Source organism: Nerophis lumbriciformis, linkage group LG30 (assembly GCF_033978685.3).
Source record: "Nerophis lumbriciformis linkage group LG30, RoL_Nlum_v2.1, whole genome shotgun sequence".
NCBI classification, from domain to species: Eukaryota; Metazoa; Chordata; class Actinopteri; order Syngnathiformes; family Syngnathidae; genus Nerophis; species Nerophis lumbriciformis.
Window position 1 is genome coordinate 19,940,087 of NC_084577.2, and position 17,500 is coordinate 19,957,586.

Sequence of the window (17,500 nt, forward strand, 5' to 3'; positions counted from 1 at the left end):
CCCTGATAATGTATAATTATTGCAATAATTAGAGATGTTCGATAATGGCTTTTTTGCCGATATTCGATATTCCGATATTGTCCAACTCTTAATTACCGATTCCGATATCAACCGATACCGATATATACAGTCGTGGAATTAACACATTATTATGCCTAATTTTGTTGTGATGCCCCGCTGGATGCAATAAACAATGTAACAAGGTTTTCCAAAATAAATCAACTCAAGTTATAGGAAAAAAATGCCAACATGGCACTGCCATATTTATTATTGAAGTCACAAAGTGCATTATTTTTTTTTAACATGCCTCAAAACAGCAGCTTGGAATTTGGAACATGCTCTCCCTGAGAGAGCATGAGGAGGTTGAGGTGGGCAGGGTTGGAGGGGCGGGGTAGGGGGAAGCGGGGGGTGTATATTGTAGCGTACCGGAAGAGTTAGTGCTGCAAAGGATTCTGGGTATTTGTTCTGTTGTGTTTATGTTGTGTTACGGTGCGGATGTTCTCCCGAAATGTGTTTGTCATTCTTGTTTAGTGTGGGTTCACAGTGTGGCGCATATTTGTAACAGTGTTAAAGTTGTTTATACGGCCACCCTCAGTGTGACCTGTATTCACTTGTGTGTGTGAAAAGCCGTAGATATTATGTGATTGGGCCGGCATGCAAAGGCAGTGCCTTTAAGGTTTATTGGCGCTCTGTACTTCTCCCTACGTCCGTGTACCACTCCGTAAAAGTCATAAATTTTACTTTTTGAAACTGATACCGATAATTTCCGATATCACATTGTAAAGCATTTATCGGCCGATAATATCGGCAGTCCGATGTTATCGGACATCTCTAATTATTCTGTCAGTTAGATCAGTGGTCCCCACCGGTACCGGTCCGTGGATCGATTGGTATCGGGCCGCACAAGAAATAAAAATAATAAAAAAATACAAAACATTTTAGATGAAAACAGTCTGCAGGGATACAGTCCCTAAGCATGCATGATTGTATTTTTTTATGACTAAAAAAATTTAAAAAATAAAAATACCATACCCCCGCCCGGTCCGTGGGACAAATTTTCAAGCGTTGACTTAGATGAGGCAAAAATATGCAAAATTATTGTTTTTTTCCGTGATGATGTATAATTATTGCAATAATGCAACACAGCCAAATACTGTCAGATATGCTTTACTTTTACATTAAGCTTTGCTAAGCGTGATTCTTATTTATTTATTTTTTTGTCCTGTCCAGCTACTCAGGCAAATCATATAGTTGATGTAGATGCCCATATTGGCTGCACAAATGTACTTTACAAAAAAGAGAAGTGTGGGATACTTCATTACTCTCGATGTTGCCACTGTTTTTCTTTACAAAAAAAAATCTTGAAACTTGAAATCTTGAAAATGTAAAAACGGTACCACTTTCATTTTCACCGTAAAATTCTGGCAACCCAGCTACCTGTTTTTTTCCTTAAAATCAACAAGCATTTTTACAGTGCATATTGTCTGTCCAGCAATTTTGCCTTTGAGCTGATGAATAACTAAAGGGCTGATTTGGAGCCAAAATAATCAATATATCTCCCATACGGAAAAAACTTCAAGCAACATGCATTTTTATGTGTCTGGATCATTCCAGCTCACCATTAGTTAGTGCCAGCACCTTGCTAAAAAGTAGGTTCCTTTCTAGAACTCACTGGAGGAGTGTTTGTAAAGGCCCAGAAAAGGTGGTAGGAATTATAGCTGTGTGCTGCATGTTCCACAACATAACAAAACACTACAGGTTGGAAGCATGTGTGCAGTAAACGAGTGTCTCCATGGTGACAACCGGTTGTAGATGCAAAATCCTCATTTAAATAGGCTACACTTTCCAGCTAAGTTAAATGTTTTTGGCATGTGTGAAGGAAAAAAAACCCACACAAGCACGAGGAGGAACGTGCAAACTCCACGCAGAGATGTTCCAATGAAGTTTTGAACTTGAATCGCCCTTCCTTGTTTTGGAATGACTTCAAAGAAAGTGAGCACGTCACAAACAACCTCACCAGCGGATGCTGCTCGGCCACCATTTGGAGCAATCGGATCAGGTGCTGCTGCTCCATAGGGTCCAGCTGTGACATCATCGCGGTGAGGTTGCCAAGGTGACGGTGGATGACATCGGGTTGTCTGGAGTAGACTGAGGGCAGCACACGGAGCAGCATGTGGTTCCCTGCGGACACACGGGAGTACACTGTAAAAAAAAAATCAACACAATTTATGGTAAAATACCGGCAGCCGTGGTTGCCAGGAATTCACCGTAAAAAAAAAGAAGAAAAGGATAGGACATTAGTGTATGTTGATGTTAAATCCGTTAATTTGACGGGAAATTGTTTTCGTTTACAGTACACTACTATGAAAAAGCTGATATATTGGTAATCTGTCTCCAAAAAAAACTATAGAAATTAAAGCTGCAAGCAGCGATGGACAGGACCGACTTTGACGGCACATAAAATCCAAACCGGAGCAGTAATTAAAACTCTTTTGTCAACTTTTAATCAGAAGGGTTAAATCTCTTTCCTGTGCTAGTTTGAAGCCGACACGACAAAGGCGCTCAGAGGAGATCATTTTTGAAAAAAGGTGACCGGTTTTTACAAAACTTTTGTTTTGAAGGGGGAATTGCAAACTTCCTGTTGATTTTTGCGGGGGGTTGTCAATATATGAAATGTAGGTCTAAGTGAGACCTACATAGAGGTTTTTGTCTACTGGAAGTTACAGGCAGTTTAGTCAGTGTTTTCTTCCGAGGAGCAGTTTTGTCTGTGTTTTCTTCCTAGAGGGCGCTAGAGCGCAATTTTGAGTTTTGGGGTTGGGTTTTTTATTAGATCGCAATTTTTGCCAGTCCTGATGTGTGTGTCCAGTTTGGTGAGTTTTGAAGCATGTTAAGGGGGTCAAATTATAGCTCAAAGAGGCAAAAGTGACTGTTTTTACAAAACTTTTGTTTTGAAGGGGGAATTGCAAACTTCCTGTTGATTTTGCTGAAGGATGTCAGTGTATGAAATGTAGGTCTAAGTGAGACCTACATAGAGGTTTTTGTTTCATGTCTCTCCGACATTCCTAGTGGGAGTTACAGGCAGTTTTGTCTGTGTTTTCTTTAAAGGTGGCGCTAGAGCGCAATTTTGAGTTTTGGGGCTAGGTTTTTTGATTAGATCGCAATTTTTGCCAGTCCTGGTGTGTGTGTTAAATATGGTGTGTTTTGAAGCATGTTAAGGGGGTCAAATTACAGTTCAAAGAGGCAGCGGTATAATAAAGAATAATAATAAAACCTTACAATTACAATAGGGTCCTCTGTCACAAAGGGACATTGCGGTCCCTAATAACGGTAAAATGCTCACTGCTCCCCTCACCTCCCAGGGGGTGATCAAGGGTGACGGGTCAAATGCAGAGAAGAATTTCGCCACACCTAGTGTGTGTGTGACAATCGTGGGTACTTTAACTTTAACATGACGTATATAAAGTCAACTTGTTTTCCCCACTCTACTGGTACTTTAAGACGTGCAGTGAAGCCTGCTTTTTTTTTTTATCAAAGGGCTTAAGCGACTGTTAGAGTTCACAAAAACACACAACTTCAAAACTGCTCTTAGAAGTGAAAGAAACAAGAAATTTGTTGCAGATTTGGAGCTTGTAAACAGGCTCTAGGGACACTAGACACGCTAAGATCGTCATTAAAAAGTGAATTTATCTTAAAAGGAAATAATTAATTGCATGTTTGACTCGCCAAAGAACCAGTTGTTGGTGACAATAGGCAGGAAATACGCTACATGGATCGTGGGGGTAGATAAAATATATCAAAGATGTTTTCGCGGTCTGCGGAAAATTACAGTGCAGATGTTTGAACATTTATTCTCAAGAAAAGTTATCCTCAATCTGCTGGACAGATGCAAGCTTTGGTAATGAGCATCAAAGCAAAAGATTAGCAAAAGGACATTTATGAAAGGACAAATAAACGGAAAAAAATAAACAATCTTAGAAAACATCAAGATGTATGTTTTTTTAATTTTTATAATAACATTTTGTGTGACTTTCAGTTCACGTTCTGAGATGACGACCACACCTGTGTTGTGTGTCTACCCCACTCCAGAAAATCAGTATAACTTCCTCAACATCTTTTTTCAACTCCATACCTGATAATTAGGGGTGTCTCAACCCGATATTGATATCGGCCTGATATCAGAAAAAAAAGAAAAAAGTATCGGCTTGCATCCAAACCAGGGGTGCCCACACTTTTTCTGCAGGCGAGCTACTTTTCAATTGACCAGGTGGAGGGGATCTACCTCATTCATATATATCATTTATATTGATTTATTCATGAAAGAGATGTTTTTGTTAACAAGTTAAAGGTGTTTAAATGATGATACAAGCATGTTTAAAGGCCTACTGAAATCCACTTCTTCCGACCACGCAGTCTGATAGTTTATATATCAATGATGAAATCTTAACATTGCAACACATGCCAATACGGCCGGGTTAGCAATTTTAAATTTCGCGCAAAATATCCTGCTGAAAACGTCTCGGTATGATGACGTCAGCGCGTGACGTCACGGATTGTAAAGGACATTTTGGGACAGCATGGTGGCCAGCTATTAAGTCGTCTGTTTTCATCGCAAAATTCCACAGTATTCTGGACATCTGTGTTGGTGAATCTTTTGCAATTTGTTCAATGAACAATGGAGACAGCAAAGAAGAAAGCTGTAGGTGGGAAGCGGTGTATTGCGGCCGACTGCAGCAACACAAACACAGCCGGTGTTTCATTGTTTACATTCCCGGAAGATGACAGTCAAGCTTTACCATTGGCCTGTGGAGAACTGGGACAACAGAGACTCTTACCAGGAGGACTTTGAGTTGGATACGCAGACACGCTACCGTGAGTACGCATGCAGCTGCGGCTTCCAAACATTTGATCGCTTGCCCGTACGTGCGTGCCGCTATGTGCATGTCACGTACGTAACTTTGGGGACTTTGGGGAAATATATGTGCTGTATGAACTTTGGGGAGGTGAACGGTACTTTGGGCTGTGGGATTGAGTGTGTTGTGCAGGTGTTTGAGTTGTATTGGCGGGTTATATGGACGGGAGGGGGGAGGTTTTTGTTATGCGGGATTCATTTGTGGCATATTAAATATAAGCCTGGTTGTGTTGTGGCTAATAGAGTATATATATGTCTTGTGTTTATTTACTGTTTTAGTCATTCCCAGCTGAATATCAGGTCCCACCCGCCTCTCACAGCATCTTCCCTATCTGAATCGCTCCCACTGCCCTCTAGTCCTTCACTCTCACTTTCCTCATCCATGAATCTTTCATCCTCGCTCAAATTAATGGGGAAATCGTCGTTTTCTCGGTCCGAATCGCTCTCGCTGCTGGTGGCCATGATTGTAAACATTGTGCGGATGTGAGGAGCTCCACAACCTGTGACGTCACGCGCATATCGCCTGCTACTTCCGGTACAGGCACGGCTTTTTTATCAGCAACCAAAAGTTGTGAACTTTATCGTCGATGTTCTCTACTAAATCCTTTCAGCAAAAATATGGCAATATCGCGAAATTCCACAGTATTCTGGACATCTGTGTTGGTGAATCTTTTGCAATTTGTTCAATGAACAATGGAGACAGCAAAGAAGAAAGCTGTAGGTGGGAAGCGGTGTATTGCGGGCGGCTTCAGCAACACAAACACAGCCGGTGTTTCATTGTTTACATTCCCGGAAGATGACAGTCAAGCTTTACCATTGGCCTGTGGAGAACTGGGACAACAGAGATTCTTACCAGGAGGACTTTAAGTTGGATACGCAGACGTGGTACCGTGAGTACGCATGCAGCTGCGGCTTCCAAACATTTGATCGCTTGCCCGTACGTGCGTGCCGCTATGTGCATGTCACGTACGTAACTTTGGGGACTTTCGGGAAATATATGTGCTGTATGAACTTTGAGGAGGTGAACGGTACTTTGGGCTGTGGGATTGAGTGTGTTGTGCAGGTGTTTGAGTTGTATTGGCGGGTTATATGGACGGGAGGGGGGAGGTGTTTGTTATGCGCGATTAATTTGTAGCATATTAAATATAAGCCTGGTTGTGTTGTGGCTAATAGAGTATATATATGTCTTGTGTTTATTTACTGTTTTAGTCATTCCCAGCTGAATATCAGGTCCCACCCGCCTCTCACAGCATCTTCCCTATCTGAATCGCTCCCACTGCCCTCTAGTCCTTCACTCTCACTTTCCTCATCCACAAATCTTTCATCCTCACTCAAATTAATGGGGAAATCGTCGCTTTCCCGGTCAGAATCGCTCTCGCTGCTGGTGGCCATGATTGTAAACAATGTGCAGATGTGAGGAGCTCCACAACCTGTGACGTCACGCTACTCGTCTGCTACTTCCGGTACAGGCAAGGCTTTTTTATCAGCGACCAAAAGTTGCAAACTTTATCGTCGATGTTCTCTACTAAATCCTTTCAGCAAAAATATGGCAATATCGCGAAATGATCAAGTATGACACATAGAATGGACCTGCTATCCCCGTTTACCGGTAAATAAGAAAATCGCATTTCAGTAGGCCTTTAAGGTTTTAGAATGGCCTTCCCAAAGTCCTGACTTAAACGTGTGGACAATGCTGAAGAAACAAGTCATGTCAGAAAACCAACACATTTAGCTGAACTGCACCAATTTTGTCAAGAGGAGTGGTCAAAAATTCAACCAGAGGCTTGTGGATGGCTACCAAAAGTGCCTTATTGCAGTGAAACTTGCCAAGGGACGTGTAAGCAAATATTAACATTGCTGTATGTATACTTTTGACCCAGCAGATATGGTCACATTTTCAGTAGACCCATAATAAATTCATAAAAGAACCAAACCTCATGAATGTTTTTTTGTGACCAACAAGTATGTGCTCCAATCACTCTATCACAAAAAAGGTAAGAGTTGTAGAAATGATTGGAAACTCAAGACAGCCATGACATTATGTTCTTTACAAGTGTATGTCAACTTTTGATCGCGACTGTATGTCAAGCTTGTGTGCTATTGTGTGCTTAGCTGTTGTAAAGAACTTGACTAAAATAAAAGACCAAACTTGTGTGCTTATTGGAGGACATTTAGATGTTCACTGCACAGTAGGACTGTTAGTATCGTTTAGATCAGGGGTGCCCATTACGTCGATGGCGAGCTACCGGTCGATGGTGGAGGGTGTGTCAGTCCATCGCCAGCCAGGCATTAAAAAAATAGACCTAAAAATTTGCAATCATCAATCTTCACTAAGACGTCAATTTCGTCACTTGATTGACATTCAAGGCACCCGAGAGTCTTCTGAGATGATGCTGCAAGCTCCTTTTTAAGAAAAAATGACCGACAGGAAGGCGAGAATCACTTTTTATTTCAACAGACTCTCGCGTCAAAACTCTAAAGACCGACTGCACAGTTCCTATCTTCACAATAAAAGCGCTGCTTCACCCTGCCTGCGCTAACAAAATAAGAGTCTCATAAAGCTGGCGTGCAAAAGCTAGCAAGCTACGGAGTTTGCTGCCAATGTATTTACTGTAAATTTTTAAAAAAGGAGTATGGAAGCTAGACAAATTAGATGCCAAAAACCAACCACTTTCATGTGGTGTTGGACAGAAAATAGGACTTTTTTTCTCCTCCATTTGAAAATGCGGACGTTATCATCACTACTGTCTGATTCCAATCAATGCAAGTCATCAGAATCAGGTAATACACCAACTTATATTCTTGAATTCATGAAAGAAAGGAATTTATATGTGTTAAAGGCCTACTGAAATGTGATTTTCTTATTTAAACGGGGATAGCAGGTCCATTCTATGTGTCATACTTGATCATTTCGCGATATTGCCATATTTTTGCTGAAAGGATTTAGTAGAGAACATCGACGATAAAGTTCACAACTTTTGGTTGCTGATAAAAAAGCCGTGCCTGTACCGGAAGTAGCAGGCGATATGCGCGTGACGTCACAGGTTGTGGAGCTCCTCACATCTGCACAATGTTTACAATCATGGCCACCAGCAGCGAGAGCGATTCGGACCGAGAAAGCGACGATTTCCCCATTAATTTGAGCGAGGATGAAAGATTCATGGATGAGGAAAGTGAGAGTGAAGGACTAGAGGGCAGTGGGAGCGATTCAGATAGGGAAGATGCTGTGAGAGGCGGGTGGGACCTGATATTCAGCTCGGAATGACTAAAATAGTAAATAAACACAAGACATATATATACTCTATTAGCCACAACACAACCAGGCTTATATTTAATATGCCACAAATGAATCCCGCATAACAAAAACCTCCCCCCTCCCGTCCATATAACCCGCCAATACAACTCAAACACCTGCACAACACACTCAATCCCACAGCCCAAAGTACCGTTCACCTCCCCAAAGTTCATACAGCACATATATTTCCCCAAAGTCCCCAAAGTTACGTACGTGACATGCACATAGCTGCACGCACGTACGGGAAAGCGATCAAATGTTTGGAAGCCGCAGCTGCATGCGTACTCACGGTACCGCGTCTGCGCATCCCAACTCAAAGTCCTCCTGGTAAGAGTCTCTGTTGTCCCAGTTCTCCACAGGCCAATGGTAAAGCTTGACTGTCATCTTCCGGGAATGTAAACAATGAAACACCGGCTGTGTTTGTGTTGCTGCAGTCGGCCGCAATACACCGCTTCCCACCTACAGCTTTCTTCTTTGCTGTCTCCATTGTTCATTGAACAAATTGCAAAAGATTCACCAACACAGATGTCCAGAATATTGTGGAATTTTGCGATGAAAACAGACGACTTAATTGCTGGCCACCATGCTGTCCCAAAATGTCCTTTACAATCCGTGACGTCACGCGCTGACGTCATCATACCGAGACGTTTTCAGCAGGATATTTTACGCGAAATTTAAAATTGCTAACCCGGCCGTATTGGCATGTGTTGCAATGTTAAGATTTGATCATTGATATATAAACTATCAGACTGCGTGGTCGGAAGAAGTGGATTTCAGTAGGCCTTTAAACATGCTTGTATCATCCTTTAAACACCTTTAACTTGTTAACAAAAACATCTCTTTCATGAATAAATCAATATAAATGATATATATGAATGAGGTAGATCCCCTCCACTTGGTCAATTGAAAAGTAGCTTGCCTGCAGAAAAAGTGTGGGCACCCCTGGTTTGGATGCAAGCCGATACTTTTTTTTTTTCTGATATCAGGCCGATACCAATATCGGGTTGAGACACCCCTAATTATCAGATTTGGAGTTGAAAAAAGATGTTGAAGAAGTTATACTGATTTTCTGGAGTGGGGTAGACACACAACACAGGTGTGGTCGTCATCTCAGAACGTGAACTGAAAGACAATAGTCACACAAAATGTTATTATAAAAATAAAAAAAACATACATCTTGATGTTTTCTAAGATTGTTTATTTTTTTCCGTTTATTTGTCCTTTCATAAATGTCCTTTTGCTAATCTTTTGCTTTGATGCTCATTACCAAAGCTTGCATCTGTCCAGCAGATTGAGGATAACTTTTCTTGAGAATAAATGTTCAAACATCTGCACTGTAATTTTCCACAGACCCCAAAACATCTTTGATATATTTTATCTACCCCCACGATCCATGTAGCGTATTTCCTGCCTATTGTCACCAACAACTGGTTCTTTGGCGTGTCAAACATGCTGTTAATTATTTCCTATTAAGCTAAATTCATTATTTAATGACAATCTTAGCGTGTCTAGTGTCCCTAGAGCCTGTTTACAAGCTCCAAATCTGCAACAAATTTCTTGTTTCCTTCACTTCTAAGAGCAGTTTTGAAGTTGTGTGTTTTTGTGAACAACTGTAACAGTCGCTTAAGCCCTTTGATAAAAAAAATAATAAAAAAAGCAGGCTTCACTGCACGTCTTAAAGTACCAGTCGAGTGGGGGAAAACAAGTTGACTTTATATACATCATGTTTTATTAAGTTAAAGTACCCATGATTGTCACACACACACTAGGTGTGGCGAAATTATTCTCTGCATTTGACCCGTCACCCTTGATCACCCCCTGGGAGGTGAGGGGAGCAGTGAGCAGCAGCGGTGGCCGCGCCCGGGAATCACTTTTTGGTGATTTAACCCGCAATTCCAACCCTTGATGCTGAGTGTCAAGCGGGGAGGTAATGGGTCCCATTTTTATAGTCTTTGGTATGACCATATCCAATCGTCTTTACAATCCGCCGAGTATATAAAAACACAAAATCACAAAATGCCACAAATTCAGTCAGCCGTTTTGAATATTCCGCTCAGAATATCTTCCGGCTATTTCCAGAGATTGACGTGACAATGGGAAACCATGTTATCAGATCAGTCATACTGGAAATACCCTACCATAGTTTACCATTAATTGGAATGTGCCAATGCTGTCTTTTGTTGAGCCCTACAAAGTGTTTATACTGTAAGTATTGTACTTATTGAAGACCATCTTTTTGGTTGTCACTTTCACCTTTGTTGTGGTTTATATGCCCAAATTTGGAGGTGTTGAAATTGCCATGTGAAATGGCGAATGTTAACCATTAGCATGTATATGGCATATCCAATATTAATGAGCATGGAACTTGCATACTTTTTAAAAGTGGAGCCTTACTTTTGGGCGTTTTTTTAACAGGCATTGTACAATTTTAACATTATCTAGTGGCAGTTCGATTTGATGTGAATCCGCACTCGGTAGTACTGAAGGAAAAACAGATTTAGCACATTTTATAGTGCACATGTCCATTCCACATCTGTATGTTCCTTACAAAGGAGCATTATTTAAAAGGAAGCTAAGCAGACAGGTGTAGCTAATACTTCACCTGCTTTGTACGACCCATATCTACACTGTAAACAATGATTGTTAAAAACCACGGCAAGCAATTGTTAAATAGCAACAGTAAAAAAAATTAAATAAGCTTTGCTTCTTCCTACTCCTTTTCGGGCATGATGTAAAATGAAATGATGAAATTGTGTGATGTATTATGATGTAAGTGTATTCATGTTCGAAATAAACTAAAGAAAGAAAGAAAAACACCGTAAAATCAAAAATAGTTCATCACAGTAGTAAATGCAGTGGATTCCTGCAAACCAAAAAACAGTAGATAACCTAAATGACTATGGTTATAATAGGTCAAAAACACATATAAAAAATAATGAAAAATTGTACAATGCATTTAAAAATACTGTAATGTCACAAGCATCCAAATACTCTAAATGTTATGGTTACGGTCTAAATTTAAGATTTTGCAGATTGTACATTTACATTTACAGCATATTTTAATTGTTTTAGGTGTTTGTGTAAAAGCATTGGCCTAGTTAACTTTTGGCTAACATGTATGTTTATGGCAGTTGGTTTCAGACACTTAGGAGTTATGTCTATGTGCTTCATTTTAAACTGCAGGAAAATTAACCACGCTGTGGGTTTAAGTGTGTTGAAACTACAAACCCCGTTTCCATATGAGTTGGGAAATTGTGTTAGATGTAAATATAAACGGAATACAATGATTTGCAAATCCTTTTCAACCCATATTCAATTGAATGCACTACAAAGACAACATATTTGATGTTCAAACTCATAAACTTTATTTTTTTTTTGCATATAATAATTAACTTAGAATTTCATGGCTGCAACACGTGCCAAAGTAGTTGGGAAAGGGCATGTTCACCACTGTGTTACATCACCTTTTCTTTTAACAACACTCAGTAAACGTTTGGGAACTGAGGAGACACATTTTTTAAGCTTCTCAGGTGGAATTATTTCCCATTCTTGCTTGATGTACAGCTTAAGTTGTTCAACAGTCCGGGGGTCTCCGTTGTGGTATTTTAGGCTTCGTAATGCGCCACACATTTTCAATTGGAGACAGGTCTGGACTACAGGCAGGCCAGTCTAGTACCCGCACTCTTTTACTATGAAGCCACGTTGATGTAACACGTGGCTTGGCATTGTCTTGCTGAAATAAGCAGGGGCGTCCATGGTAACGTTGCTTGGATGGCAACATATGTTGCTCCAAAACCTGTATGTACCAACGACTTAATAGCTGGCCACCATGCTGTCCCAAAATGTCCTCCACAATCCGTGACGTCACGCGCCGGCGTCATCATACCGAGACGTTTTCAGCAGGATATTTCGGCGCGAAATTTAAAATTGCACTTTAGTAAGCTAACCCGGCCGTATTGGCATGTGTTGCAATGTTAAGATTTCATCATTGATGTATAAACTATCGGTAGTAGTGGGTTTCAGTAGGCCTTTAATTCTAGCCTGATTTAGCCATTTCTTTAACACAGTGGTTCTTAACCTCGTTGGAGGTACCGAACTCCACCAGTTTCATATGCGCATTCACCGAACCCTTCTTTAGTGAAAAATAAAATGTTTTTTTTTTTCAAATTCAAGACAAAGTTATATGTTTTTTTTACTGGTGCTCAAAAGGAACCATGCATGAACATCACCTTGTTCAAAGAACAAAACCAACACAGTGCATGAACTCACAACAAATTAAGCACCTGAAAACCAGTGTGACTTCCATAATACGACGATAGGGAGAAGTTTTTATTTACACGATGAGTCGGGTGTGTCGAAGGCTCCGCCGAACCCCTGAGGCCGACTCACCGAACCCCTAGGGTTCGATCGAACCCAGGTTAAGAACCACTGCTTTAACACTTTTGACGTGTGTTTGGGGTCATTTTCCTGTTGGAACACCCAACTGCGCCCAAGATCCAACCTCCAGGTTGATGATTTTAGGTTGTCCTGAAGAATTTGGAGGTAATCTTTGTAAGATGTTACATGCAGAGGACGGGAAGAACCGCAACGCGACGAGGCACCCTTATGAATCATCCTAAAAGTACTCGGAGGCACGCAAAAAGCAAATTCCCCCTAAATATCTCAAAGATGCATCACTCGCCTTCCTCACTTCCTCCACCAGCACATTGCAGACAAGCCCAGACATACGCCGCATTTGCAAAGTCAGCTTTTTTATGAGCATAAACCTTAAGGTGAAGCATTTACAGGATTCTTCTGAAGGTCCCACACGGGAACACAAAGTGGGGGACGTGCGGGGTTACACCGCTGTGCACTCATGTAAACACATGGAGAGCATGTGGGAATGTAAGCAGGCATGACTTATATCATACAGTCGGAAGTATTTCAGGATTTACAGTAGAGATACTTCAAAGTGTACACCAGTCAAGAATAGGACGAGAGACTGCCTTGAGATATGCATCTTATGATGCACAACCCCAAAAATTCCAGTAAAAAACAAAGAAAAAAACACTGACAAATGCAATAAGTTGGTATTTGCTTTATGTGAAGAAATAGTTTGATGGTTTTTAATCAGCAGTCCTGACTACAAATAAATCTTTATATAATAAATTGTTGTTTAAAAACGATTTGACGAAATGGTCATGCAGACAGGATATAGCACATCCATTCATTTTCTATATAAATATGTATTTTTGTGTTAAAATACGTGTTTATATGTGAGATAAAGATTACTTTTAATGTATAAAAATGGGATAAAACACACTTTATAATGTCAATGTGTATTTTTGAAAAAAAAAGTCAACATAATCAACGATTTTTGTGCTTGACGTAACCTTCCTTCTTGTTTTATTTTAGCAGGCATGTGATTTGACCACAATGAAAAAGACTGAAAAAATTTCCGGGGGTCTGGGCATACTTGCCAACCTTGAAACCTCCGATTTCGGGAGGTGGGGGAAGGGGGTGGGGGTGGGCGTGGTCAGGGTGGGACGGGGGCGTGGCTAAAAGGGGAGGAGTATATTTACAGCTAGAAATCACCAAGTCAAGTATTTCATATATATATATATATTTATTTTATTATATATATATAAATATATATATATATCCATCCATCCATCCATCCATTTTCTACCGCTTATTCCCTTTGGGGTCGCGGGGGGCGCTGGAGCCTATCTCAGCTACAATCGGGCGGAAGGCGGGGTACACCCTGGACAAGTCGCCACCTCATCACAGTATATATATATATATATATATATATATATATATATATATATATATATATATATATATATATATATATTCATTTATTTACACATATACACACACATAACACTCATCTACTCATTGTTGAGTTAAGGGTTGAATTGTCCATCCTTGTTCTATTCTCTGTCACTATTTTTCTAACCATGCTGAACACCCTCTCTGATGGTGCATTGATGTGTGGCACGCACAAAAGTGCTTTCATCAAATGCACTAGATGGCAGTATTGTCCTGTTTAAGAGTGTCACAACATTGCTGTTTACGGCAGACCAACTGCTTTCCGGTATACAAAAAAGTGACTGCTGTTGTTGTGTGTTGTTGCCACGCTGGGAGGACGTTAATGAAACTGCCTAACAATAAACCCACATAAGAAACCAAGAACTCGCCCTCCATCATTCTATAGTTATAACGTGATTGGGCAGGTACGCTATTTTATATTGTGGAGGACCTGAGTCCGCCTGAATTTCGGGAGATTTTCAGGAGAAAATTTGTCCCGGGAGGTTTTCGGGAGAGGCGCTGAATTTCGGGAGTGTCCCGGAAAATCCGGGAGCGTTGGCAAGTATGGGTCTGGGGGACGAAGGCCCCCAGCCAGGTCCAAGCTCCTGGTTTTTCACCAATTAAACATGCTAAAATTAACAAAGACAGCACCATTTGAAGAAAATATTTTAGTGTTTAAAGACATGAAAACATCATTAATAGAACATACATAACCCAATGATCCTAATGAATCACTGTATATGGTTCAGCCCCAACAGTATTTAGTCACTAATATTTACATCTTGGGTTCATTTCACATCTACAGGTGTCACATTGATCAGTATTATTATCTACAGTTTATTTACAGTATTACCACATTACTTCAGTTCACTTCACACATTAGCTTTCTCGGAGAGCCCTAACATGAGCTTTCCTTGCAAATTAAAATAAAATTTCCTTTCATATTTGAAATCATTCTATCATTACTATTAGTCAGATATTGTATTTATATGGGGTAAAAAAAATGTATCAGTGGTGTAACAGGTTTGCCAAGATGTATTATTATACAAAATATATTTTAAAGTTAAGACTATTACATGATATATGCTATCAGAAAGTAGCATTAATTGTAAAATACATAACCACTAATAACAATTCACAGTTTTAATGTATATGCCTAATTGCCTACAAGTTTAGTTATAAATATAACAAAATACCAAATGTAAACATTTCATTCTTTTTGCCAAAATAGGATATAAATTTATGAAAATAATTAAACATGTTTAGTATTGTTTACTCATATTTGAAAATAGGAAATAATAATAATGTGAGGACACTGACATATTGCATGAAACAAGTGTGAAAATATTTACCTTCAAGATTGTTACACCACTGACAATATTGTTTCAAGAGACTACATAAGAACTTAATATTACAAAATAGTATTATATGCACATTTATTTCAAATAAATTGTTAACTGGAATCAATGATGCGACTCTTTGAATTTCTGTAATTTCATAATATATTTTCACGTGGCTTTTTATTTTTAGAAAAAAACATTTATATTTCGCAAAGCAATAATTGGTTAATATTTAAAACAAACATGCGTATTTCGCAAGCAAATATTTTTTAGCTTACCTCATTATTAACAACCCTGTCTGCAACTGAAGTGGGTTGTTTGGGTGGATCTTTCCTCTCGATGTCTACGGTAGTTGTCGATGTAAACAAAGGATGAAGTCCGTAAGGTTTGCTCACTTTCGGTTGGACATCCAAAAGTACCAGCTAGTGAAAAGTTAGTTTTCCTTGCTTCAAGTTGTTTCATATGTTTTTGGCGTTTCGCATGTACTTCCAAAGCCTTGAAACCTCGTGATCCATAGTCAATATTATCATGACACCACGTGCACAAAACCTTTCCGGGACGATCGATTTTCCGAATAAAATCACCGAACAAAGTCGTAACTTCCTTCTTCCCAACAGTATCAGTGATTTCCCTTTCCATCCAGTCCCATCGAAACTTATTTTTGACATGTTTATCAATTTCTTTTACTCGTAAAGCGTCCTTTCTCTCGAGAACCGACATCGTTTACATATGGAAAATGGCGGTAATAACCATTATGAATGGTGACGTTATTAACGTCATCATTCATAACAGATGTCCTGATTGGTCACAAGGAACATATCGACCAATCAACTACCGCGTAATATAAACTACGTCTCGAATCTTGATTTAAGGTCGGAAAAAAAAACGGAAAAACGGGAGATAATTTTTTCCCCCCCGAGATTAAAAAAGACGGAATTCCGACTTCAGACGGAAAAATCACATGCCTGTTTTAGTAAATGCACATCATCAACATTATAATTGCACTTTTACCACGTGTGCAGTAATAAATAACGGAAATAAAAAATCTCCGCCAAGCGGATCAAGGCACCCAGACACCACCGCTCTCATGTACACTCGGACTGTGCGGAAACATTTTTTTGGTCCGAATTGTATCCATTTTTATTAGTTAAACTCAAACCCCCAGGTGTCAAATTATTTTACATGGCCCGCGAAACCTAGAAACAACAAGTGTCTATAATAAGCGTAGTTTTTTTCTTACTAAATGTACTCATTCTTTCCATTTTGACAGACAAAAAAGTCATTGTTTATCTTTTATATCGTAATAAGATCTAATATTGCAACAAATATTACATCGTCATACATTCCAAAAATGTTTTTGTTAAAACATTTTTTTTTATACCTGCTTGAGTCATGATTTCAAAGTTATTCATTAAATTGTATGCAAAAAATGACAATAGATTTGACTTTTGAAAAAAATGTTTTACTGTAAATAAAGCAGTGCTACTATTTTTTCCATTTACAGTAATACACTACAAAAAAAAGACAACCGTAGAGTTTACACAAAAAAAACAAAAAAAAAACAGTGTTACTGTTATTCCATTTAAAGTAATATTCTGTAAAAATAAAAAAATAAAAAAATAAAAACATTGTAAATATTATGGGAATATTGTGGCAACTGAGGTGCCCATTTTTACTGTAAAATATGATGATTTTTTTTTTTACAATGTAGGAAAAAAGTTTTAAAATTTTTGTTAAAAATGTTTTTGGTAACACTTTAGTATGGGGAACATAGAACAAAGTAACAAAGCCTTAATTTAGAGTTATTTGGACACTAGGGGTTAGGGTTAGGGTTAGGGTTAATAATAAGCTATAATTCTGAGGTTATTGAGGGAAGACTCTTAGTTAATGGCTTACTGGTTGTATAATAAGGCCATGCAGAATAAGGCATTAATAAGTACTTAATCATGACTAATAAGAGCCAATATGTTACTAATTTGCATGTCAATACGCAACTAATTAATGGTGAATATGTCTTTCCCATACTAAAGTGTTACAACATTTTTTAGACCCGCTTGAGTAATGATTTCAAAGTATGCTGTCTAAATGACAATTGATTTTATTTTTTTATTTTTTTTAACCGTAAATAAAACATTTTTTAACATTTAATATACAAAAAAAAAA

The 17,500-nt window shown here is 39.1% G+C and overlaps 1 protein-coding gene across 1 annotated transcript in view; it reads right to left on the bottom strand.

Moving 5' to 3' along the window:
* veph1 (ventricular zone expressed PH domain-containing 1) overlaps positions 1–17,500 on the bottom strand; it is a 196,653-nt gene that overhangs the window by 75,411 nt on the left and 103,742 nt on the right. The window contains exon 5 of the mRNA XM_061925970.1: positions 2,018–2,181. Coding sequence (XP_061781954.1) covers positions 2,018–2,181 — 164 coding nt within the window. The remainder of the gene's footprint in view (positions 1–2,017; positions 2,182–17,500) is intronic.